At 42.3% G+C, this 24,238-nt stretch overlaps 2 protein-coding genes across 2 annotated transcripts in view; one reads left to right on the forward strand and one right to left on the reverse strand.

The window, feature by feature from the left end:
- The window catches only part of LOC135887813 (killer cell lectin-like receptor 2), a 94,623-nt gene that overhangs the window by 14,218 nt on the left and 56,167 nt on the right, over window positions 1-24,238 (reverse strand). The gene's annotated exons all lie outside the window — the stretch shown is intronic.
- Window positions 1,183-23,325, forward strand: LOC135878815 (natural killer cells antigen CD94-like). Its single transcript, XM_065404547.1, has 7 exons — window positions 1,183-1,257; window positions 6,280-6,385; window positions 10,624-10,722; window positions 11,670-11,783; window positions 21,736-21,884; window positions 22,487-22,590; window positions 23,184-23,325. Exons 1-7 carry the CDS (start codon window positions 1,183-1,185, stop codon window positions 23,323-23,325), a joined length of 789 nt encoding a protein of 262 aa, XP_065260619.1.

Below are 24,238 nucleotides of genomic sequence, written 5' to 3' on the forward strand. Positions count from 1 at the left end.
TACTGGGGCATTGGTTTCCATAACCATTCATCCCCATAACGAGTGGCATAGGCACCGACTCCGTGGGTGCTCTGGGGCTGGAGCACCATGGGGAAAAATTAGTGGGTGCTCTGCGCCCACTGGCAGCCAAGCTCCCCACCCTGCCCCGTGCCACCTCACCTCCTCCTCGTCCTCTGCCTCCTCCCCTGAGCGCACCATGTCCCCGCTCCACTGCCTACCTCCCAGCGCTTGCCACCACCAAACAGCTGTAGCAAGCTCCGGGAGGGAGGGGGGAGGAGTGGGAACAAGGCGCACTCAGGGGAGGAGGCGGGGCCGGGGAGGGGCTTTGGGGAAGGAGTCGGAATAGAGGCAGGGAGGGGGCGGAGTTGGGGTGGGGACTTTGGGGAAGGGGTTGGAATGGGGGTGGGAGGGGGCAGGGCAGGGGTGGAGTCAGGGTGGGGCCGGGGCCAGAGTGGAGCACCCACTGGCACCAGTAGAAGTCGGCGCCTATGACCAGTGGCACTGGTGGTGATACTGGGAAACTCGAGTGTCTAAGGGAATTGCTGGTGTGACTTATGGTTAGCCAGTGGGATAAAACCAAAGTCCTCTCTGTCTGGCTGGTTTGGTTTGCCTTACGAGTAAAGGAACCCCAGCCTTGGGCTGTAACTGCCCTGCTCTAAACAATTTGTCCTGAATTGATACTCTCAGAAGTGTCCCACCAAAGGGCAGCATCGTTACAGAGCTGTTCAGGAAGTAGGTGTGTCTTAAAATGAGGGAAAGAAACATGGTTTTTAATAAATCTATTGGAAAATTTCTTGAGGAAAAAAATGAGTGTTTGGTCAGTTAGACATTTTAACCCAGGAAATGGCATAGGATGGAATTGAAATGAAGTGCAGAGACACTAGCTGATCAATAGTTTCTTAAGCAACCTTGTTTAATAAATTCAATATTTAACTGACCTCAAGCAAGTTAAATTTAACACCTTAGGCCTTGCGTAAACCTACACAGAGAGAAGTTCCTGTGAGCGCTTTGTGCGGGTGCAGCGCACTTCAAACTACCAGAGTGAGAATTTCCTGTGCGGTTTCAGATGGAGCATTGCAGAGTGAATAATTCTTCTCCTCTCAGCTCCTGTTGTCCATCTCCTTACAAAGCAGTGACAGGGTGATACCAAACTGTCTCTCTCTCCATCCCCAAGGGATTTTCATGAAGGACAAAACCATTTGTGGCACTTCAAGGTCTAGTTCCTGCACGCCAGCCTCCTATCAAAGAGCTACAAAGGTATGAGTTCCACATTCTTCCGGGACCTTCATTGTTAGAGCATGTAGTTGTAAGAGGCATCGTTTATTACTTCGATATACTTCAAGAAATGAGTGGAATTAGTTATTGTCGGATAGACATATGTCTGCAACCTTTACAATATTTTTCTTCTGATTACAACTTAAGAGAGACAGTATGAAATATAGTACAATTTCATTATTATTATTTGTATTAAATGACTGTGGAAGGATTTATTATCACAGGCATTAGAATTCTACATTTCTGTATTTTATGCATCTCTGGTGCAGTATGTAGACTATCTAAATGTATATGGCGAATCTAGCAGATCAGCATAAACTGGGGAAGACCAGAGACCTAATATCTTAATTTTTAGCAAGGAATTTCACAGCGTTTCTCAAGAAATCTTACTTAGCAAATAGTCTTGGATAAGAACATTATCACTGAATTAAAAACTGGTTGAAGTACTGTGAAAAAAATGTTATGATAAATGGAAATAGACTGGGTTTAGTGTCAGGATCTTTGTAATTTATCATCTTTATCTTCACAAATAGTCTGGAAACTGGAGTACATAGCCTGTTAATGTAATGTAAACTAATGTCATGTAATTCTCAGATGATGCTAAATGGAAGGTTGTTGCAAACACAAACAAGATCAGGAAAGTTTAGCAAAATAAGCAGAAAATGATATTAAAACTATAACATCTGATGTAATAATCCAACACATGGCTATTCAGTGGTAGGGAGAAATGGAAGCCAGTAATGATGAAAGAAATGTAGGAGTGAGAGTGGAGAACAGATTAAACATGTAGTTGCAATGTGTTATGTTTCCAAAAAGGTAAATAAAATTTTGTGCATATTTAGATGCACTGTGTTACAGGACTGTCTCTCTATGTCTCTGATGAGAGTGTACCTAGAATACCACACTCAATTCTGTGCACTTCCATTTTCAGTCATTATTATTAGTATTTTATTATTTATTTGTTGAGCGCCTAGTGTGTAGCTGTCTGTATAGAATGTAGGGGAGATGGGCCAAGATTTTCAAAAAAATCATGGAGGATAGGTCCATCAATGGCTATTAGCCAGGATGGGCAGGAATGGTGTACCTTGCCTCTGTTTGCCAGAAGCTGAAAATGGGTGACAGGGGATGGATCACTTGATGATTACCTGTTCTGTTCATTCCCTCTGAAGTACCTGGCATTGGCCACTGTTGGAAGACAGGATACCCGGGTTAGATGGACCTTTGGTCTGACCCAGTATGGCCATTCTTACGATCTTATGTTCTTAAAAATGGGTGCCTAAAGGTAGGATCCTAAATTAATATCTAGGCATCTAAAAGTAGATTTATGTTCAAAAATATTGAGCACCCATCAGCCCCTCTGAAGTCTATAGTTACTATTGGGTGCTCAGCACTTTTGAAAATCTGGCTGCTTAAATAGGCACCCACACATAGACTTGGAAGCCTAATGTTTAGCACCCAATTTTGAACATTTTGGCCATGGTCCCTAATCCAAAGATTTAGATAAATGTGTTTTTGTTTGTTTTTTTTATTTTTTTTTTTAAAGGAAGGAAGTGGTTGGAAGTTTTGGCGGAATTCAGAGACAAGACATGCACTTTATTAAAGGGGCTGGAGAGATTGACTTATAAACAAAAGATGGAACAACTAAGTGTGTATAATGAACTTTGTGCAAACCATGACTAAAAGGGGATGTACAATAGCTGTTTAGAAATATTGAAAGTGTATCAACATCGAAGAGGGAAATGGGTTGTTCAGGGTGGTGTGAGGTTGTAGAGCTAGGTGTAAAGGGAGGGAGGTAAGACAAAAACACTTCCCAAAGTAAGGTATGGAAATCCCTCTGCAAGAAACATTTAAAATTAGACTGGATAAAGCTCTAGACAGAATCCTAGGACAAACATATGAAAGTATAAGCCCCAGTCTGTGTTCAGTGCAGGATTGTTGTATAGACCGGGGGGAGGGGGAGAGAGGAGGAGGGGGAAGGGGGAAAGACGGTCTCTATTTCACCAGCTAGGGAAGGGAGGCAATCTCCGGGCCCAAGTCCCTTTCCATCCCCTTCTTTATTGTTTACAACAATGAGAACAAACAAAAATGAGAAAAATAACACAACTGAAAACACTGCTCATAATCCCCGGAGGCTTCCCTGCCTCAACCAGCCAATGGGAAAGAGGACCTCCTTTCCCCTGTGACCTTTCTGGACCCTGATTTCTGTTCTTCCCTGCCATGTGAGAGTCAGGGATCCCTTAACCATTCCAGTGTGCTGCATTATCCTTGTTACAGACTCCCAAAGGATGGAATAAATGACATTAATATGGGATTGACATCTTCACTTCTATCTCTGCAGCCTCAGGCCACATTCTGACCTCTTTTGGACTGTGTAAAACTGGAGTAACTCCAGTGATACCCATGGAATTACGCCAGATGTACACAGGGCTGTCTCAGAGCATAACTTGGTCCCGTGACCCTGTACTGGAACTCAATGTGCATAGTATCAGAGTAGCAGCCGTGTTAGTCTGTATCCGCAAAAATAACAGGAGTACTTGTGGCACCTTAGAGACTAACAAATTTATTAGAGCATAAGCTTTCGTGGGCTACAACCCACTTCTTCGGATGCATATAGAGTGAACCATACAGATGGACTACAAGCTATCAGGAACAGTATCCCCGATAATGTTACAGCTAACCTGGTGGCTGAACTCTGTGACTTTGTCCTCACCCACAACTATTTCACATTTGGGGACAATATATACCTTCAAGTCAGCGGCACTGCTATGGGTACCCGCATGGCCCCGCAGTATGCCAACATTTTTATGGCTGACTTAGAACAACGCTTCCTTAGCTCTCGTCCCCTAACGCCCCTACTCTACTTGCGCTACATTGATGACATCTTCATCATCTGGACCCATGGAAAAGAAGCCCTTGAGGAATTCCACCATGATTTCAATAATTTCCATCCCACCATCAACCTCAGCCTAGATCAATCCACACAAGCGGTCCATTTCCTGGACACTACTGTGCTAATAAGTGATGGTCACATAAATACCACCCTGTACCGGAAACCTACTGACCGCTACACTTACCTACATGCCTCCAGCTTCCATCCAGGACACACCACACGATCCATTGTCTACAGCCAAGCTCTAAGATATAATCGCATTTGCTCCAATCCCTCAGATAGAGACAAGCACCTACAAGATCTCTATCAAGCATTCTTAAAACTACAATACCCACCTGCTGAAGTGAAAAAACAGATTGACAGAGCCAGACGAGTACCCAGAAGTCACCTCCTACAAGACAGGGCCAACAAAGAAAATAACAGAACACCACTAGCTGTCACCTTCAGCCCCCAACTAAAACCTCTCCAGCGCATCATCAGAGATCTACAACCTATCCTGAAAGATGATCCTTTACTCTCACAGATCTTGGGAGACAGACCTGTCCTCGCTTACAGACAACCCCCCAACCTAAAGCAAATACTCACCAGCAACCACACATCACTGAACAAAAACACTGACCCAGGAACCTATCCTTGTAACAAAGCCCGATGCCAACTCTGTCCACATATCTATTCAAGTGACACCATCATAGGGCCTAATCACATCAGCCATACCATCGGTGGCTCGTTCACCTGCACATCTACCAATGTGATATATGCCATCATGTGCCAGCAATGCCCCTCTGCCATGTACATTGGCCAAACCGGACAGTCTCTACGCAAAAGAATTAATGGACACAAATCTGACATCAGGAATCATAATACTCAAAAACCAGTGGGAGAACACTTTAACCTGTCTGGCCATTCTTTGACAGACCTGCAGGTGGCTATCTTAAAACAGAAAAACTTCAAAAACAGACTCCAACGAGAGACTGCTGAGCTGGAATTGATATGCAAACTAGACACAATCAACTCAGGGCTAAATAGGGATTGGGAATGGCTGAGCCATTACAAACATTGAATCTATCTCCCCTTGTAAGTATTTTCACACTTGCTTCTTATCAAACTGTCTGTACTGAGCCATCTTGATTATCACTTCAAAAGTTTTTTTTCTCTTACTTAATTGGCCTCTCAGAGTTGGTAAGACAACTCCCACCTGTTCATGCTCTCTGTATGTGTGTGTATATATATCTCCTCAATATATGGTTCACTCTATATGCATCCGAAGAAGTGGGTTGTAGCCCACGAAAGCTTATGCTCTAATAAATTTGTTAGTCTCTAAGGTGCCACAAGTACTCCTGTTATTAATGTGCATAGTACTAAAGGATATCACTCAGGAGAGGAGCAGATGGAGGAGGTGCACCAATCAAGTGTCAGTTCTTGGAGGCACTGGGTCTAAAGTTCTGTTCCTAAATCCATATTTAGGTACCTAAGGGGGGAGATTTTTAACAAAAGTGCATAAGTGATTTAGGCGCATAATCCTTATTAAAGTCGGTGGTATAAAACAGGTGGAGAATCAGAGCCAGAGCCTCTAGAAACCTAAGGGGAGAGCAGAGAGGGGCATTCCTTGTAATATTGCGCATGTATGACATATGTTGTAAGCATTTCCCCCTGCACAGCCACCCCTGTCAGCAAGGGGAGGGGGGCACAGTCCAGTTCCCGCAGTACCGAGAAATTGTCTGACTGGGGGCTTTTTTCTTACTAGCGCTGCCACTAACTATTGAGTTCTTCAGCATTAGGAGCCAGATTGTGTCCAGCCTCCCTCCACTGCCAGAGCAAATGAAATCGTAGCTCTGTCTTTTAGACTCCTAAATCTGTCCCAGGGTGGTTTATTTATTTGTTTGTTTTTCTTTTCTGAATCCCTCTAGTTTGCAAGTGTGTATTCATGTGTTCCCCATTCAGAACTAGGTGCCACATTCCAGGTGCGGTGAGAAGGAGGCTTGGTTCTTCCAAATCCTCAGTTATTCTGCTATTAGATTCTGACATTTGCTGTTTTTCTTCCATAGTACATGTATCAGTTTCCATCAGATCCCATTTTTCATCTCAGTCTACTGAACCCAACCTTTCTATCCCAGAATGCAACAGAAATGAGTGAGCAGGCACTGACCTATGTAGACCTGAAATTTCAAACTCCTTCCAAGCAGCAGAAGAAAAAGACACCTAAGAACACCAGGGACAAAGGTGTGGTATGTTTGTAAGCATCTGTGACCATATCTGCTATTACTGATATTTTATTGTCCATGTTAAATCTCTTCCTTGAGCTGTACACATTGTACCTGACTTTATCTACTTATATCATTAGTGTCAAGTATCAGGGGGTAGCCGTGTTAGTCTGTATCCACAAAAACAACCAGGAGTCCGGTGGCACCTTAAAGACTAACAGATTTATTTGGGCATAAGCTTTCGTGGGTAAAAAACCTCACTTCTTCAGATGCGTGGACATGCATGGACATGCATCTGAAGAAGTGAGGTTTTTTTACTCATGAAAGCTTATGCCCAAATAAATCTGTTAGTCTTTAAGGTGCCATCGGACTCCTGGTTGTTTATATCATTAGCTTTTTCTTCAGTGTCAGGCACAGTTATTTTAGTAATTTGTTATCTGTCAGGCACTGAAATGCCCCTGGAATGCTACACTGTATTCTGGGCATGGGGAGCAAAAGTTATCGTACCTTCAGAGCCCTGGAACACAATTCTGCGATTGTGTTATCGCAAACCATTCCATGTCAATGGATGTTGTTGATTTGCCCTGTGTTCAAGGAGACACGGTCTCTTTAAGTCAAGCCTTGTGGTTGTAAGATTAAAGGAGGTGACCTGTGAATTCTTCTCACCTTTCCGAAACCTATTCGTATGCGAATAAAGTACCATTTTCTCTATGCTTTGCCTGATTGAGATAGTCAATATCATGAAGTCATGACTGATCCTTAATTGTCCACATTTATTTACCATCCCAGAGCCTTAAGATCATTCCTGTCCAGCAGAGAATTTCCTGAGCTACAGAGGATTTCCACTGAGCATCCAAGAAGTTGAGCAGTTAGTTTTTGAGAAGATGACATTTAAAAACACTCTTTAAAAAAACGAAAAAAATGGGCTCCATCTAGAAGAGCATAATGCCAAGTGCCATGTTTCCTCTGAAATCAATAGTAAAACAGCCTTTGACTTCAATAGGAGCAGAAGCAAGCTTTAAATCAAGGAAATAGCACTGGAAATGTTTAATGAGTTTATAAATACGCTTAGTAGATCATAGTTCAATTTGTTTTGAAGTATGTAAAGTGAAATTTTACATTTCAAGATTGTCATTAGCAGAATGAGTTAAGGGTAGTCAAACAGATACATTATCTTAACTGGATATTTCCATACACTTTTAATGATTAGCTTTGTAACTGTATTTTTCTGATTATAGTGTATGTGCAAATGGTTATATAAGTAACTTGAATAACTTTAAATGTAACAACACTTTTGGGTAAGACGCTAAATAGGAGTCAGATATTGGAAACAAGGTGATAAGATGTATATTCTGAATTCACAGATGTTAGTTGGTTGACCCCAGTACACTGACAGGCTACTCCAGACCATTGTACTTTGGGACAAAACCTTTTAATACCAAAGTTCTGCCATGCCCTGTGTACTACAATGACACTTTTATATGGCTATAGATTGTAATTAGAGCTGTCCACTGTGATAAAGTCAGGCTGGATGGCTGCAAGAGGTTAGTCCTATTGGGTGCTGGGAAGTGCTGGGGAACACAGCTAAAAGCCCCTCCCCCAGCCTGGAGAGGAGCTACTGAGCCCAGAACTCAACTATAGTCGGGGGACAATGAAGGAAAACAAAACAGGAACAGGTGTGGAGGTCAAAGGGCCAAAACTAGGGAACCGGAAGGGGATACCGAGCAGAGAACCCTGGACAGTGCCCACTGCTCCTCAATGCAAGAGGGTAGTCCTTTTGAGTACCGGGACGTGGGCGAGCGCTAGCTGCTGAAAGCCCCTCCTCCAGCCTAGGGAGGGGCTACTAAACCTGGAACTCAACAGAGTTCGGGGGACAACACAGGCAACAACAGGAACAGGTGTGTGGGTCAAAGGGCCAAAACTAAGGAACCAGAAGGGGACACCGAGCAGAGAACCCCGGACAGCGCCCACTGCTCCTCAATGCAAGAGGGTAGTGGAAGGCAGATATGTTAGTCCTAGAATGTTAAAGGCCCTTTTCCCTACAAACTGAGAATGGGTTATCTCAGGTTAATTAGAGATACCTGAATCCAATTAAGGGCTGCCTGAGACCTTTTAAAACCCCTCCTCCAGTAAGAGAAGGGGAAGAGAGAGAGACACTAGCTGTTACCAGGCTAGTAGCAGCAGGGAAGTAGCTTCTCCAGGAGGAAAGGCTCTGCCCCTCCCCATAGGGGAAGCAGACAAGCACGACTGCTGGCCAGAGGAAGGACTGACACCCCAGGACAAACAACAAAACAACACCCCATCCCAGCGAGGAGGCAGGGAAAGGTATCACCCTTTGTTTGGGTCTATGGGACTATTTCCCCTTTTTGAGTGGGGAAGGAGCACCCCTTAGGCTTACCCTCATGCCTACCCTGGAGACTCAACCAAGTGAGCACCGAAGGGCGAAGGCAAACCCTGCCTCAGTGGGACTGATTACACCAGGCCCACCATCGCCGGGGGGAGAAACGCTAAGGCTGGCAAGAGAAAAGAGGTGCCTTGCCACACGACCTTGTCAGTGCAATGAATGAAATTCACTGTTTCTATGCTATAACCCACTAGCAGTAAATGAGGAGGTGGTGACCTACACAGAACTGAAATGCCATAATGCTTCTGAGCAGCAGAGGAGACAAAGGACTATGAACCCCCAGGGCAAAGGGTGTGCTACATGCTGCTGACTCCACTCATACTACTATTTAACTGTCCATAGTCTAACACCTTCCTTGAACTGTATGAGAACATTAAAAGCAAAACTCCATATAAATAATCAGGATTTAAATACCCCAAATCAAGACATTCAATGGCTAAGATGCCACAAGCATGATCCACCTGGCCTCCTTGCACATTCTTTATATTAAGATATAAAATTAATCCTTAAAAATAAATTCAGAGCAGTGCTATGTATCCATGTAATAAAGGGAACTGGGCCAGATTGTTCTCAGTTGCTGAATGAATGTTTGCAGGGAGAGGAACAGAGGTTACTAGGCGTGCCCTGCCTTCTACCCCCAAAATGCATTGGCCAGATATTCTCTTCCCAGCTGCAGAGATTGTTCTCTCCTAGAATGTACAGATGCATTGGCCACCCCAAAGTGGATGGAGGGGGAAATATCCTGGAAATGCCCCCAGAGTCAGTGCTAGACATAAGCAGACTAAGCAATTGCTTAGGTCCCTGACCAGCTCCATGGCCCCCCCCCATTCACTTTTTATTATAAAAACTTTCCTGTTTTAGAATTAGGGGGCACAAAATATTCCTGCTTAGGGCGCACAATGGGCTAGCACCTAAACTGCCTCCCCCACTAGGTAACACAGGGGAGCAGCTCCACCATCCTATAAGATGGAGCAGTGAGTGCTCTCCCCTTGCACACCTCCGAGGTCGGGGAGGGACTGCTTCCCAGGAGACACAATCCCAACCCAGTCTTCCTGCTGGGGAGGCTCCACACTGTCCCAACACAAGGCAGTTCCTAAAGGGCACCGCTGACCCCTTGTTGCTTTTTTAAGGTGCCCTTGAAGGTGAAACTCCCAAGAGGGAAGGGGGAGCCCTTTTTATTTTTCCTAGAACTCCTTGTTCTGAGCCTCCTTATCCTTACCCTGCCTTTATGAGTGTACACGGTACTAGCAGTGAATGAATATAATGCTTCCCCTCTTTCACAAATTGCTACATAGAAGCAGTTTGGGCCACTGCACAAGGCTTCTAACTGGCAGCCAGGAGAGTTGGGTTTTATTCACTCCCTTGGTAAGCCTGGGCAAAGCATTTCACCTCTCTCTGTTTCAATTTCCCCATCTGTAAAATGAGGATAATAGTTTCCTACCTTCTTAAGTGCTACTGTTGAAAAGCTCCATATAAGTGCTACGGTAGAAGGAATATCCCTTAATGGTGTTCTGCTAGGATCCCAGAGCACAGTTGTGTTGCCATCACGTCCCACGTAAAATAGTCTGCCTCCTTACTAAGGCTTTGTTAAGGCTAGATCCTGCTATTCAGGTATCTTGACCTGTATAACTTTGAACAGGGCAAGAGTTTTCATTCCATAGTTCAAGAGCCCTGACAACTTGTTCTGACACAGCTGAATATGTGTGAGGGTAGGGGGAGGTGAATGAATACTTGTGTGCGGTTGAGCTGCATTTCACTAACACAGAGAATATGAATGGCTTATGCCTAGTTTGGGGTTTAAAAGCATTTCCCTCTGCAATTCTGTACTTCTCCCGTCTCTTTCTCTCTCTCAGATTCTTCTGCTCCAGCTCCCACATGGAGGCTCGTAGCAGGGATTTTGGGGATCTTCTGCTTGGCTTTGCTCATAGCAGTGAGAGTCTTGGCTGTGAATGGTAAGCATGAGCAAAGTAGATACTGAGAGACAAGCTCTGTGCTGGGGTTTTCCTTGTGTAACTGCTGGAGAGTAAATCTCATGAGATGTAAGTCAGTGAAGAGCTGCAATCCTTAGCTCCTCTGAAAATCGGGCCACTTATTTAGATGCCTAATTATGGCTTTATGGGGCTTGGCATGGACACCATTTGGATTCTGTCACATTCTCTCACACACACAAACCAGCTCCCCCCCCTCTGCAGAGTTTCCAGGCACAACTGCAGCTGACAAGCCTCTGTCATAACAACTCCAACTGTCCACATCACCCAAGAGCCAGAAGGGGTGTAGGGTCCTCCAGAACAAATACGAAGCACAGACTTTCTGTGAACCCCTGCATAATCATGAATTTGGGGTCTAAATCACTGGCTTCAGTGTCATGGGCCAAAACACATCCCCTGATGTGAGCATTCCTCTGGGCTGATACTCTCATTGAATTTCCTGTCCATAGTGTAAGTGTCCCTGTCTTCCTTGCAAAGATTCCAGGGCTTTTCACTTACTACTTTCTTCCTAAGTATCTGATTTTTCAGTTTTGGAGTCTAACTTGGAAAATGGGATTTTTCTGCTTTGTGGTCACTGCAAACATTACCTGTGTTCAACCCAGATGATAGAAACCAGGAGGTTTTCAATTGCTATTTTATGTGAATCTTAAGAGAGTCAAGATTTTCAGTCACACCATTTTTTCTCAGGGTTTTATGTTCAAAATGTTATTTTTAAGATGACTTTTAACAAGAAAAAGTACATATAACATATGTTGTTCTAACAATATAATAGACACTCTGCCCGATGGTATAACTGCGGGTAGAACTTGGTCCTTTGTTTCCCTATAAGGCACAATATATTGATCGGTAAAACTGTGCTGCAATTTACTTTTGAGTGGTACATTATATTGTTATATTATTTTGGCTTTAAGTTTTTCAGATCTCCCATGTACCATGTAGACAGCAGGATAACCTCAGCCAGCACCAGGAAATTACCCAAGGTAAGAATAGAACCCTGCCAATGGCTTTAAACAGGAAAGATACAGGTCAGTTGGCTTCAGGAGGGCAATTTTTTTTCTTCTATGTGCTGTAACTTTAGACTGAAATAATTTCATATTGAATTTCCAACACTGTTGCTACACTGATGGATATCAGAGTATGACATTTTGGTTAATTAGATTCCTGTTCTTTTTATCCTTATTTACCAAAACTGTACATTCAGTGAAAAACTCAAAGTGAGTCTTAAGGGAACATAAGGGAGGCCAGGCTGGTTTAAGTCACATGTTGAAAGACCATCAGAGAGGAGTGTAGGAAGAAAAAACAGTTAACAGGAGGGAATAATACAATCACAGAAATGTAGATCAGGGAAGGACCTCAAGAGGTCATTTAGTCCAGTCACCTGCACTGAGGCAGGTCCAAACATACCTAGATCATGCCTGACCGGTGTTTGTGTAAACTGTTCTTAAAAACCTCCAAAGATGAGGATTCCACAACCTCTCTTGGAAGACTATTGCAGTGCTTAAAAATCCTTATACTTGGAAAGATATTTTTTTCTAATATCTAACCCAATTCTCCCTTATGGTAAGATTAACTTGATTATTTCTTGTCACCTCTCAGTCTTCTCTTCTCTACACTAAGCATGCACAGTCTTTTCAACTTTCCTCATATGTCAGGTTATCATTTTTGATGCTCTTCTCTGGACTCCCTCCAATATGTCCACATCTTTCCTAAATGTCACACCTAGAAATGGACACAGGACTCAAGCTGAGGCCTCACCAGTGCTGAATACAGAGGGACAGTTACCTCTGATGTCTTACATATGACACTCCTGTTAATATACCCACAAATGATATTAAACTTTTTTGTAACTCCATCACACTGGGGGCTCATATTCAATTTTTGATCCACTATAAACTCCAGATCCTTTTCAGCAGTATCACTGCCTAACCAGCTATTCTCCATTCTGTAGTTGTGTGTTTAATTTTTCTTTCCTAAGTGTAGTACTTAGCACTTGTTTTTAATGATTTTCATCTTGTTGATTTCAGACCAATTCTCTAATTTGTCAAGATCATTTTGCATACTAAACCTGTCCTCCAAAATGATAGCAACCCCTCCCAGCTTGGTGTTATCCACAACTTTTATAAGCATGCTTTTTACTCCATTATCTACATCACTAATGAAAATATTGATAATACTGTACCCATGACCCTGATAACTACTCTTTAAGTAAGGTCTTTCAACCAGTTTCGTACCCACCTTATATTAATTTCATTTACACCATATTACCTTAGCTTGTTTATGATAATGTCATGTGAGACTGTGTCAAAAGACTTACTAAAATCAAGATATATAATGTCTACAGCTTCCGTTCTATCCACTAGATCAGTAGCCATGTCAAAGGAGTAAATTAAGTTGGTTTGGCATGACTTTTTCTTGATCAATCTATGTTGTCTATTATGTATCACCCTATTATCCTCTAGGTGCTTACAAATTGATTGTTTAATAATTTTTCCAGTATCTTTCCAGGTATCAAAGTTAGGCTGACTTGTCTATAATTCTCCAGGTCCTCTTTGTTCCCCCTTTTAAGATCAGTACTATGTTTGATAGTTCCTTAAGTACTCTAGGGTGAATTTCCTCAGGCCCTGCTCGCTTGAACACATGTAACTTATCTAACTATTATTTATCTTGTTCTTTCCCTGTTTTGGCTTTTGTTTCTTCCCCCTTGCTGTTAATATTAATTGTGTTTAAATATTTGTCACATTTGCCTATTAAGTGAAGGCATTAAACACTTCACTCTTCTTGATATAATTGGTTATTAGCTGTCCTTTGTGCTAAGTCAAGGACCTGCACTTTCCTTCACCTTTCTCTAGCACCTAATGCATTTACAGAAACACTTTTTATTACCATTTATGTCCTTTGCTAGGTGTAATTCATTTGGTGCCTTGCCGTTTCTGATTGTGTTCCTACATGCTTGTGCCATTCTTTTGTACTCATCCTTCACAATTTGTCCACGTTCCACTTTTTGTTGGAGTCCTTCTTGATATTCAGTTTCTTAAAGAGCTCTTGATGGGGCCATACTGGCCTCTTACTATTCTTCCAATCTGTCCTATCAGACCCCAGATTGAGCACAGGCAGAAGGGGGAGGGGAGCCTCTCCTGCCAAGAGGCAAGAAGCCTGGCCACACCCCTATGCAGCTACCACAACTGCCAGTCATGGAGGCAGGGACCCACAGTTGCAACCAATAGAGGAAACAGGGCCTGCTATAAAAAGAGAGAGTTCAAATAAAAGGAAGTCAGGGAGAAAGGCCTGAGACAACATAGGGGTGACACCTCTGCACCTTTCTGACTCCAGAAACACAGCCCGAAGGGGCTGAAGCAGACCACTAAGCCTAATTAGAGCCAGGGGCCAAGAATTGTCGTTACTAGATGCTAAACAAAGAAAACCAGTCAGGGGGCAACATAGACCTCCTGAAAGACCACAGAAAGAACCTTCATATCATGATAATTTGCTGTTGTGCCTTTAATATTGTCTCTTTGACAAACTGCCAGTATTCCCAAACTCCCTATTCCCTTAGATTTTCTTCCCAGGGCATCTTACCTACCAGTTCTCTGTTAAGAAGCTGTAAGATAAACTAGTCAACCTCCCACTTTAAGGATATCCATGTTTGGTGCTTCTCAGCATGTAGGTTTCACCAACTTAGATTCCCTGACACTTGCAAATCAGTAAGTGAGTGATAAATGGAGACTAACTCTGTATGAACGAGCCTCACTTACAGATCACTGAATTTTACCCATTGTGCAAGAATCCTGCTCAATAATTACTGACAAAGAAACAGCCAATTAATTACAATAGCACACACACTTGATGTATAGAAGCCAAAAATGCACAAAATTCCCCTAGGGGAAAATAAACAAACGTGATTGTGTATAAAAGAAAAGTGATATAGGCATAGTAATAATTACTTCATTGCTATAGAACAAGAGTCCTCATGCCAGCATCAAAATACGAGCAACCGTGTCAATGCTTGTGAATCTCAAGATGGTTTGTGATGCACTTGACTCAAAATCAAACTACAAGAGAAAATCTATTATTACAAATTGAACTTAATACTTCTAATAAAGTAACATCTAGAGGCCCCAATCAGGTATATTGGATGTTGTACAAACACACTGTAAGAGATAGTCCTTATGTGAGAGAGATGACAATCTTAATACAGACAAAGCACAATAAGTAGGGCTGTCAAGTGATTAAAATGTTAATTGTGATTAATTGTGCGATTAAAAAGATTAATCACGCGATTAATCGCACTGTTGAATAATAATAGAATACTACTGATATAAATATTTTTGGACGTTTTCCATATTTTCAAATATATATTGATTTCAGTTACAACACAGAATACTAAGTGTACAGTGCTCACTTTATATTTATTTTTATTATAAATATTTGCACTAAAATAAAAGAAATAGTATTTTTCAATTCACTTAATACAAGTAGTATAGTGCAATCTCTTTATCATGAAAGTTGAACTTACAAATGTAGAATTATGTACAAAAAATAACTGCACTCAAAAATAAAACAATGTAAGACTTTAGAGCCTACTTCTTTAGAGCCTTTAGAGCCTACTTCTTGTTCACCCAATCGCTCAGACAAACAAGCTTGTTTACATTTGCAGGAGATAATGCTGCCTGCTTCTTGTTTACAATGTCACCTGAAAGTGAGAACAGGTGTTCACTTGGCACTGTTATAGCCAGCGTTGCAAGATATTTACATGCCAGATGCACTATAGATTCATATGTCCCTTCGTGCTTCAACCACCATTCCAAAGGACATGCGTCCATGCTGATGATGGGTTCTGCTCAATAATGATCCAAAGCAGTGCAGACCATGCATGTTCATTTTCATCATCCAAGCCAAATACCATCAGAAGAAGGTTGATTTTCTTTTTGGTGGTTCGGGTTCTGTAGTTTCCGCATTGGTGTATTGCTCTTTTAAGACTTCTGAAAGCATGTTCCACACCCCATCCCTCTCAGATTTTGGAAGGCACTTTTCAGATTCCTAAACCTTGGGTCGAGTTCTGTAGCTATCTTTAGAAATCTCACATTGGTAACTTCTTTGTGTTTTCTCAAATCTGCAGTGAAAGTGTTCTTAAAATGAACAACATGTATTAGGTCATCATCCAAGACTGCTATAACATGAAATATATGGCAGAATGCGGGTAAAACACAGAGCAGGACACATACAATTCTCCCCCAAGGAGTTCAGTCACAAATTTAATTAACACATTCTTTTTTTAATGAGCATCATCTGCATGGAAGCATTTCCTCTGGAATGGTGGCCAAAGCATGAAGGGGCATACAAATGTTTAGCATATATGGCACGTAAATACCTTGCAATGCCATGTGACACTACAAAAGTGCCATGTGAATGCTTATTCTCACTTTCAGGTGACATTGTAAATAAAAAGCAGGCAGCATTATCTCCCGTAACTATAAACAAACTTGTTTGTCTTAGCGATTGGCCGAACAAGAAATAGGACTGAGTGGCCTTGTAGGCTCTAAAAGTTTACATTGTTTTGTTTTTGAGTGCAGTTATGTAACAAAAAAGTCTACATTTGTAAGTTGCACTTGCACAATTGTGCGCTTGCACAACGGTACTTGTATGAGGTGAATTGAAAAATACTATTACTTTTGTTTATCATTTTTACAGTGCAAATATTTGTAATAAAAATAATATAAAGTGAGCACTGTACACGTTGTATTCTGTGTTGTCACTGAAATCATTATATTTTAAAATGTAAAAAACCATCCAAAATATTTAATAACTTTCAATTGGTATTTTATTGTTTAACAGTGCAATTAAAACTGCAATTAATTGCAATTAATTTTTTTAATCACGATTAATTTTTTTGAGTTAATCACATGAGTTAATGGCGATTAATCGACAGCCCTATTTATCATCCCATTATCCTCTCGATATGTACAAATTGATTGTTTAATAATTTGTTCCAGTGTCTTGCCAGGTATCAGTTAGGCTGACTGTTCTATAATTCCCCAGATCCTCTTTGTTCCCTTTTTAAAGATCTGTTAGCCTATGTTAGCCTTACTCCAGTCCTCTGAACTCTTCCCGGAGTTCTCAAAGATATTTCCTAATGGTTCTGAGATTGCTTTAGTTAATTCCTTAAGTACTCTAGGTTGTATTTCCTGCTCACTTGAATACATCTAACTGTTATTTATCTTGGTGTTTCCCTGTTTTGGCTTGTGTTTCTTCCCCCTTGTTAATATTAATTGTTTTTTTTTAGTATTTGGTACGATTTACCTATTTAGTGAAGACAGAGGCAAGATAGGCATTAAACACCTCAACCTTCTTGATACCATCTGTTATGTGCTTACACTCTCCTTCACCTTTGTCTTGCACCTAATGCATTTAGGGGGACACTTTTTTTTAATGTTCTTTGCTAGGTGTAACTCATTTTTTGTTGTACCCTTTCTGATTTTGTTCCTTCATGCCTGTGCTATTCTTTTGTACTCATTATTCACAATTTATCCATGTTTCATTTTTGAAGGATTCCTTTTTGATTTTCAGGTCATTGAAGACTCTTGATGAGGCCATATTGGCCTCTTCCTATTCTTCCCACCTTTCCTTTGCATCAGGAGAGTTTGCTTTTGTGCCTTTCAGAAACTGCCTGCACTTCTGAACTCCCTTTTCCCTTAGATTTTCCTTACACTTGGTCTTACCTACCAGTTCTCTGAATTTATTAAAGTCTACTTTTTTAAAGTCTATTGTCCTTATTCTGCTGGTTCACACCTTCCTTTCCTAAGGGTACGTCCAGACTACCCGCCGAATCGGCAGGTAGTAATCGATCTATTGGGGATCGATTTATCGCATCTCGTTTCGACGCGATAAATCGATCCCTGAACGCGCTCCCCGTCGACTCCGGAACTCCACTAGAGCGAGAGGTGAAAGCGGAGTCGATGCGGGAGCCATGGCTGTCAATCCCACGCCGTGAGGACCCAAGATAAATCGATCTAAGATACGTCGACTTCAGCTACGTTATTCTTGTAGCTGAAGTTGCGTATCTTAGATCGACCCCCCCCCCCTCAGTGTAGACCAGCACTTAGAATCCTGAAATCTACCACCAAAGTTACTTTCCAGTTTCAGATTTGTAACCAATTCCTCCCCATCAGTCAGACATTTTAGATTTGATTCTATCTCCCTGGTTACTTCCTCCACTTTCTGAAATAAAATACATTCCAAGAACTTATTGGACATTCTGTGTTTTGCCATATTACTTTCCCAACAGATGTCTGGGTAGTTAGAATCTCCCATTAATATCAGGTCTTGTGTCATGGATATTTCAGGTATTTGTTCTAGAAATGCCTCATCCACTCCTCCGCATGACCTCTACAATGATGTCAAGTATCAAAGGGGTAGCCATGTTAGTCTGGATCTGTAAAAGCAGCAAAGAGTCCTGTGGCACCTTATAGACTAACTCAGGAACCAATCCATGCAACAAACCTCGATGCCAACTCTGCCCACATATCTACACCAGCGACACCATCACAGGACCTAACCAGATCAGCCACACCATCAACGGTTCATTCACCTGCATGTCCACCAATGTAATATATGCCATCATATGCCAGCAATGCCCCTCTCCTATGTACATCGGCCAAACTGGACAGTCCCTATGTAAAAGGATAAATGGACACAAATCAGATATTAGAAATGGCAATATACAAAAACCTGTAGGAGAACACTTCAACCTCCCTGGACACACAATAGCAGATTTAAAGGTAGCTATCCTGCAGCAAAAAAACTTCAGGACCAGACTTCAAAGAGAAACTGCTGAGCTTCAGTTCATCTGCAAATTTGACACCATCAGCTCAGGATTAAACAAAGACTGTGAATGGCTAGCCAACTACAAAAGCAGTTTCTCCTCCCTTGGTGTTCACACCTCAACTGCTAGAAGAGGGCCTCATCCTCCCTGATTGAACTAACCTCGTTATCTCTAGCCTTACTCACTCTTGCTTGCATATTTATACCTGCCCCTGGAAATTTCCACTACATGCATCCGAAGAAGTGGGTATTCACCCACGAAAGCTCATGCTCCTATACGTCTGTTAGTCTATAAGGTGCCACAGGACTCTTTGCTGCTCTAAATGACATCACTCCTGCTTTTTCTCCTTTTATCTTCAAAGAGAGACTTTGGCCTGCTGTGCCTCTCACCTTCTTCTGGACCTGAGAACAAGTGTATACATTCTTGATACACAGTGCAACACCTTCTCCTATTTTTCATCTGCCTGTCTTTCATGAACAAGCTGTACACTTCTATACCAGTGTTCCAGTCCTGAGATTTATCCCACATTTTCATAATTTCACTTACTCAATAATACTTCCAGTACTCACTGTTTATTCCCCATACTCCTTACATCTGTGTATAGATATCTAAACTGTTGATCGGATTCCCCCACAGTTATCCCTTTTGTTGCTTCTATGACTCTATTGTAGTTTTCCATTCCCCTCTCCCAACATTAAGCCCTCTGTTAATGTCATCTTTTTTATACCTACCTGTGGGCTTCTGTCACCTGCCCTCATAGAATCTAATTTAAAGCCTTCCCCACTAAGCGGGTAAATTGGTGTGCAAAGATTCTCTTCCACTTCTTGGTCAGGCAGAGCCCATCTCTTTCCAGCAAACGTTCATTGTGGAACAACATCCCATGGCCAATGAAGCTGAAGTCCTTTCATTGACTGTCACAGCCATGGATTCATCTCCAGGAAGTGCAAGTCCCTGCCTAGCCCTTTGCCCTCAACCAGGAGGATGGAGGAAAACACCACCTATGCCCCTGATTTCTTTATCCTTGCTCCCAGAGCCCTGTAGTCACTGCTGATCTGCTCAGGGTCATTAGTGCCCATGTGGATGAATAGCATGGCAGCCGGTATCAAGCGGAGTGCCCCAGGGGTCAGCTCTGGTGCCGGTTTTGTTCAACATCTTCATTAAATGATCTGGATGATGGGATGGATTGCACCCTTAGCAAGTTCACAGATCACACTATGCTGAAGGGAGAGGTAGATATGCTGGAGGGTAGGGATAGGGTCCAGAGCGACCTAGACAAATTGGAGGATTAGGCCAAAAGAAATCTGACGAGGTTCAACAAGGACAAGTGCAGAGTCCTGCACTTAGGATGGAAGACTTAGAATCCCATGCACTGCTACAGGCTGGGGACCGAATGGCTAAGCAGCAGTTCTGCCGAAAAGGACCTGGGGATTACAGTGGATGAGAAGCTGAATATGAATCAACAGTGTGGCCTTTTTGTTAAGAAGGCTAAGGGCATATTCGCTGTATTAGTGGGAGCAATGCCAGCAGATCGAGGGAAGTGATTTTTCCCCTCTCTTCAGCACTGGTGAGGCCACATCTGGAGTATTGCGTCCTGTTTTGGGCCCCTCTCCTACAGAAAGTATGTCGACAAATTGGAGCGAGTCCAGCGGAGGGCTGATTAGGGGGCTGGGGCACATGATTTATGAGCAGAGGCTGAGGGAACTGGGCTTATTTAGTCTGCAGAAGAGAAAAGTGATGGGGGATTTGATAGCAGCCTTCAACTACCTGAAGTGGGGTTCCAAAGAGGATGGAGCTTGGCTGTTCTCAGTGGTGGCAGATGACAGAACAAGAAACAATGGTCTCAAGTTGCAGTGGAGGACGTCTAGTTTGGATATTAGGAAAAATTATTTCACTAGGAGGGTGGTGAAGCACTGGAATGGGTTACCTCAGGAGGTGGTGGAACCTCCATCCTTAGAGGTTTTTAAGGCATAGCTTGACAAAGCCCTGGTTGGGATGAATTAGTTGGTGTGGTCCTGCTTTGAGCAGGGGGTTGGTCTAGATGACCTCCTGAGGTCTCTTCCAACCCTGATATTCTATGATTCCATGATTCTATGAAGTGGTCAGAAAGATGGATGCACCATGACTGCCTTTCCATAGCATCTTGGATGCGAGCTCCAGGAAGGCAGAACATCTCCCCGGACATCATGTCAGATCGGCAGATGGATGCCTCTGTTCCCATCAGAAGAGGGTCCCCAGTCAGCACCACCCAATGCCTCCTCCTTTTGGGTGTAGTGGCCATGAGTTTCTCAGCCTTGGGGGCAGGTGGATCCTCTGCCTTAGCCATTGGAGTCTGCTCCTCACCTCCTGTTGCCAGTACCGCATACTGGTTCTTGGCCATGGTGGATGGGGGACCTGAGGTGGCGAGCCAGTTTCATCCCTGCAGACCAACTGGTTTTTATTTTCCCTCTGGTGCCACGGTAGTCATCTGTTAAGAAGCTAAACTAGTCAACCTTCCATTTTAATGTTTTCCATCACATCTCTGGTGCTTCTCCACCTGTAGGTTTAACAATCTTAGATTCCATGACACTTGCATATCAGTAAGTGAGTGATAAATGGAGTCTAACTCTGTATGAACGAGCCTCACTTGCACATCATCACTGAATTGTATCCATTGTGCAAGAATCTTCCTCAATAATTGCTAACAAAGAAACAGCCAATTAATTACAATAGCACCCACACTTAATGTATAGAATCCATAAAATACACAAAATTCCCCTAGGGGAAAAGCAAACAAACATGATTTGAATATAAAGGGAAAGTGGTGTAGGCATAATAATAATTACTCTATTTGCTATAGAACAAGAGTCCTCATGCCAGCATCAAAATACCAGCAACCATGTCTTTGCTTGTGAATCTCAAGTCAGTTTGTGATGCACTAGATGCAAAATAAAACTACAACAGAAAATCGATTATCATAAGTTGACCTTAATACTTCTAATAAAATAACATCTAGAGACCCCAATCAGGTATGGCCTCATTTATATTAGGTGGTGTACAAACACACCATAAGAGAGAGATGACAAATTTAATACAGACAAGACACAATAAATGGAGGAAATGGAGGAGGGAGGACAAGGGTAACAGCAACAGAAGAAATGTAAACTGTATTTCTTTTTAAGGATGGAAGTTTCTTTGCCCAGCAAATTGGTTTCTCCATGGAGAGAAATGTTACCGCTTTTCTACTGAATACAAACCTTGGCTGGAGAGTGGAAAGGCCTGCTCTTCTCATGGCTCCAGTCTCCTCCTGATAGAAAACAAAGAAGAGCTGGTAGAGTATCTTTGTCTTTGGAAAGCTGCATATTCAAAACAGCCATTTGAAGATTTGTCAGTGAAAAGAGGTTTGTGGAAAATGAGATTTGGCTTCATTTGGTGTCTTGCTTTTTCTTGAGGGCTAATTCCCTTACACCGCCTCATCTCTCCCCAGCATTAGAGCCATAATTGAACCCTAAATTAAATTAAAAAGCACCTGATGCAAGGCAAAACCCCAATGTCACCAGCACTTTTCATATCAAGCTACATCTATTACTGTAGTATAAGAAAAACCTGTACATCACTCTGGGCATTTTTCTCTGTCTCAGAAGTGATCTAGGGGAGGTATTGCCCTCTAGACAAGAGAGGGAATAGAGATTAACCAACAGAGAAAGCTGTCACAATTTCTACAGCAAACATGCTTGGAGGAAATGAAGAATGTGATCAGTCTGGCCTATGGAGTTGATCAACCATGAGGCTGCCTCGGCATATTAACCACATCACTGTTAGCCACATCACTGTACCTGATATCCATACCCTTGTGAAACGAGCAAATACCTGACGTACATACACCCATTAAATGAGCAGGGAGAAGAATTAACTGTCTTTGTCTTTGTACAGGATTTCATAAGCCCCCTTGCAACTTCTCACTGGATAGGATTATCACGTGACAAGACCGACAGGCCCTGGATGTGGGTGAATGGCACAGCTTTCTCCACCGACCAGTGAGTTCCAGACACAGCTAGAAACTTCTCATTTCAATGAAGTGCATTGATAGTGCCATGAGGGAGAGAAACCCAAGCTTCAATAACAAGAAGTGCATTATGTAATCACTGAAATGTATTTTAAAATTCTATGGGGACCCAATCAGCAGAGGATGGTGTAAGTCAAGGTTAAGATGTATTGATTAAAAGCTATAGGTAATGAAACACCAAAAGGAGAAGTGAGGTGGGTACTGCAGGTCAAGAATAAAGTGCACTGGCAGAACTGAGGGGAGTAGTGACTCAAAAAATAATGTAGAGAGGAAGTTGTGTGTCATGGCGGAGGTGCAATGGCAGATAAGTGAGAAGTGTGCACAACATGAGGTGCACCACTCCTGACTCTGGCCAAAGCAGTTATTCCCTGACATTCATAAATACCATGTTTACTGATGATTTTTTTTAGTAATGGCCCCTCTGCTTCTCCACAATTACTCTGTTATTATTAAAATTATTTGTTTTTGCCATATGTTGGTTACTGATATGTTTACCTTGAAAAAATAAGGTAGTATTAGAGATATGACCAGAATGACTTGAAGTAACATTTTATTCTGTCATAGGTTTGCAGTAAAGAAAGGATACATTGATGGGAACTGTGCACGCGTCACAGGTGGAAAGCTCTCCTCTGAACCATGCAAAGATGCAAAGCTCTATATTTGTGAGCAGCTGGTTCTTTTGCCAAAGCCTGACATATGGGCATGAGATGGATCATGGAAACCACAAAATCTGGGGCATCCCAAACACCGTGATAAATATCCCCAAATAAATACTACCACTCTCATCTTTTCCTCTTCAGAGGCTGTGTTCATACTGTAAAATTGTAACACACATTGTTGTGACCACATATTGTTCATGAGTCTGTGTCAAAAGGTGCTGGGAATGGCCACTCAGAGTAAAAAGGAGATAGTTAAATCTGATAAACGACACGTCTTTTGGAAAAAAGCCCTCCAACCAGCCGAACCTGGTTTCTTTTTATTTTTCCAGTTCATTGATAGTGAACTAATTATTGTTTTAAAATAAACTATCTGGTTCAAATAGTTTTCTTTCAATAAATTGGTAAAAATAAATAAATCTGATTTAGTTGCCAGCTTTTTTTTTTTTTTACTTTGTTACTTTGCATTGAATCACAGAAGTAATTGCCATTATGAAGCAATACAAAACCAAGGATAACGTTGATCAAACTAAAAGTACCTTTGGGGAAAAATAATTTGTAGGTGTTCTTTAATAGTGTGGTGGGGTGGACTGAGCTGGATGTCATGGGCAATCAATATCCATGTCACAGGGGACAACACAACAAAGGCAAATTCATGTACTCCCCGCCCTCCCCCATCCATCCCAGCTTCTCAAATCACTAAGGAAAGTTACAGGTGCATCATGAACAAGCTGAGAGCAATCAGAAGCCCTGCTGTGAGCTGTTGTAGTCACCAGGGAAGAGGTTCTCATTGACATCATTGGATAATTAAAGATGTTGTTACACAAAGTACACAATTCGGGAGAGGATCCTGCTACTGTACCATATTCCATGGACTGGGCATGGTGAAAAGGGACGTTCCTTAAATTCACCACCTCAAGCCCAGTAAACTCTGCCTGGTGGCAAGGTATCCTTACACCTCCT

This window comes from Emys orbicularis, chromosome 1, assembly GCF_028017835.1.
Source record: "Emys orbicularis isolate rEmyOrb1 chromosome 1, rEmyOrb1.hap1, whole genome shotgun sequence".
In the NCBI taxonomy this organism is placed as follows: Eukaryota; Metazoa; Chordata; order Testudines; family Emydidae; genus Emys; species Emys orbicularis.